General features: G+C 40.9%; 1 protein-coding gene across 1 annotated transcript; it reads right to left on the reverse strand.

Moving 5' to 3' along the window:
- Window positions 1-457: 457 nt before the first annotated feature.
- On the reverse strand, window positions 458-1,948 carry LOC104950192 (DNA polymerase delta catalytic subunit-like; the record flags this gene model as incomplete). Its single annotated transcript, XM_010776676.1, has 3 exons — window positions 458-553; window positions 1,232-1,379; window positions 1,835-1,948. Coding segments are annotated over 3 exons (358 nt in total), but the record flags the coding sequence as incomplete, so codon positions are not given.
- Between the last annotated feature and the right edge of the window lie 762 nt (window positions 1,949-2,710).

Raw genomic sequence — 2,710 nt, forward strand, 5'->3', positions numbered from 1 at the left:
CATTTAAATAAAAACATTTAAACAACGCATACACAAAGAGGGTCCATTAAACAACTTCAGATATGAGGTTCCAAAGCCTTCATACATTAAAGGTGTTAACTACAAGTGGGCGGCTGTGGCTGTGAGGGAGTGTGGTCGTCTTTCAACCAGAAGGTTGTGGGTTCGATCCCAGCCCATGCAGTCAACATGTCGATGTATCCTTGGGCAAGATACTTAACCCTGAGTTGCTCCCGATGGCATGGCCAACGGTGTGTGAATGTGTGTGAATGTTAGGTCCTAGAGTAAGGTACACTGCTCTGTATGAATGGGTTTGAATGGGTGAATGACATGTAGTATGTAAAGTGCTTTGAGGGGTCTTAAAGACTGGATAAAGCGCTATATAAGTACAGTCCATTTACCATTTACCATTTACAAGTAAGGAACAAAAAAAGATAGGATATCGGGCGCAGTTCCTCACCTTGGCATCACCTTGGTAACCATTGGAAATGGTGTACTTGGACTCCACCAGCTGTTTGGTTTGCTCGATCATCTGTCTTCCAAAACCTGTGACGCTCTAAATGAGAGAAAGGACGATTCAAATTAAAAATCCCTAAATGATCAGTGGGGTTGAAACCAGAGGCCATCAGCAATGAAGGAAAAGCATCACCATGTCTTTCAATGACAGGGACAAAATTGCCTAAGGCTTTTTATCTCAAACAGCTCATGTAGAAACAGCTCTCTGTGGGGGTGTAACCAAGTCAACCCTCCACAGAACAGCAACAAAACCAGATCGTTGTGGCTGATTGTAACACGTTTGTTCCACCTGTTCTGGTGCTTCTATCTACACACACATCTTTGCTCTACATCTTTGTAGTTTACCCTCCCAGCTCTGACTTTAGCATGAAGTTAAAAACAGCTGTGTTTGAGCCAGAGTTGTAAACATTTGGTATTTTTAAAAACAAAATGTTGTGAGTGGCAGTCTGCAAACTGTTTAACGGTGCACATTTTACAGGTAAATGTTTATTTGTCAAGCTAAGGAGAGGTTGATATCGATTCATGTATTGTAATAAGTTATCCATATATGTAGACCTATGCCTAATAGTATTATGTTGAATCCATTCAAAACTGCAAGCTGCCATAATGAAACCAAATGTATTGAAAACCCTCTGTTTGGTTTCCAATAATTGTATCAAAAGGAGAACAAAGTACATTAACTTTAACACCGACATGAGACCCAGGGTAAAGTGCCCACCTGAGAGATCTCCAGGCAGGGCAGCTTGCCGACCTGAGCCCCCGTGAAGCCGTACACGGAGTTTGCACTGATTTTGAGAGCCAGCTGCCGGCCGTCCAGCACCTGCCTCTTGAAGGGGTCCGTCTCATTCTTTAGCTCCGTTTTGGCCCTGTGGACAAAGTGGGAGAGAATGAGCAGGAAGCCATGTCTGCAAAATTATTTTTTTCTGTTGTGACTAAAATATATAATAAGTATTTTCTAAATGATTCCTGAGTTTTGTTCTGGTACACCCATCTTTAGGCCTTAAATACATTCATAGTTGATCTAATCAACTGGAAAACTGTGTTTAACAGAGATTTGCTAATACGTTTCCTGAAAATAACCATTCAGCATGAAAAAAGGACTTAAGAATTCTTAGTCGCCTTATACCAAATCCACTAATTAGTCAACTACTTGATGAAGACGGGCCCCCCTACAAATGTTGTTATTTTTCCAGAGACACTACAAGGGTTACCAGCAAGTAAGATTAGATGGATAGGTACAGTGGGACTGGAGCCGTCTACAGAATAGCAAACCGTTAGCTTTAGTTCAGGTCGGTTTAATCGAGTGATTTATTTGACATACTTCTTCCTGGCAGACAGCAGGTTCTCCAGGATCTCAGGCAGGAGTCCTTTCCTCACGGAGCTTTTCACAAACATGTCCCCAGTGGGAGTCTTGATGAAGTTCTCTGGAGCGAGGCTGAAGAAACACAACCGGTTCATATGTTAGCTCATTGATAACATACATGAACACTGTTACGTTTTATGTGTTTAATTGTAAATTGAAGTCTAAATGAATAATACAAGCTGAAGATGGAAGTCATTGACATGTTCCAGGTTAAATCCTTGTAGAGAATTGATGTTAACAAAAGTGTAAACCGTTAACTAAAATAAGCCTACAGGCTGATTAAATGTATACTCAGTGATGCAAACACAGGTATGGTGAAAAAAGAGAGAACTATTCGAAGCAGAAAAAAAACAGCGTAATATACCATCTGACAATGACAGATTTTTCTTTTTGGATATTTTACAAATCACTCCCCTTTCAAACTCTATTCTTGTTATTTTTAACAACTTTTTTTTGTTACTGTCATATAGTATTTTATACCTGTTAATAACTATAATGATCATATCAAGGTGTGCCTTAACCTCACTGAGCTGAGGTTATTTGAGCCTCTCAGGAGAGCTCTCTTCCACCTGGTTGTAGAAAAGCTCTTTAAATTCGTTAGCATAGCTAGCTAACCAGATGCTAATAACAACAGATCGCCACTGTGCTTACAACTAAAGACACAGCCTCGCAAACACTGCGGCATGTGTACGGCTCCTTATAGGTACTGCAATATTTGAAGAGCTGGAGCAGCGTTCCGATGCTCTCCGTTACTCCTTCCAGACGAGACATAACCACGTGAAGACCTATGGTGAAGACACGTTACGCTCGTGTTGTGTTCAATGAACCTGTCCT

Source organism: Notothenia coriiceps, unplaced genomic scaffold (assembly GCF_000735185.1).
Source record: "Notothenia coriiceps isolate Sejong01 unplaced genomic scaffold, NC01 NC01_scaffold00017158, whole genome shotgun sequence".
Lineage (NCBI taxonomy): Eukaryota > Metazoa > Chordata > Actinopteri > Perciformes > Nototheniidae > Notothenia > Notothenia coriiceps.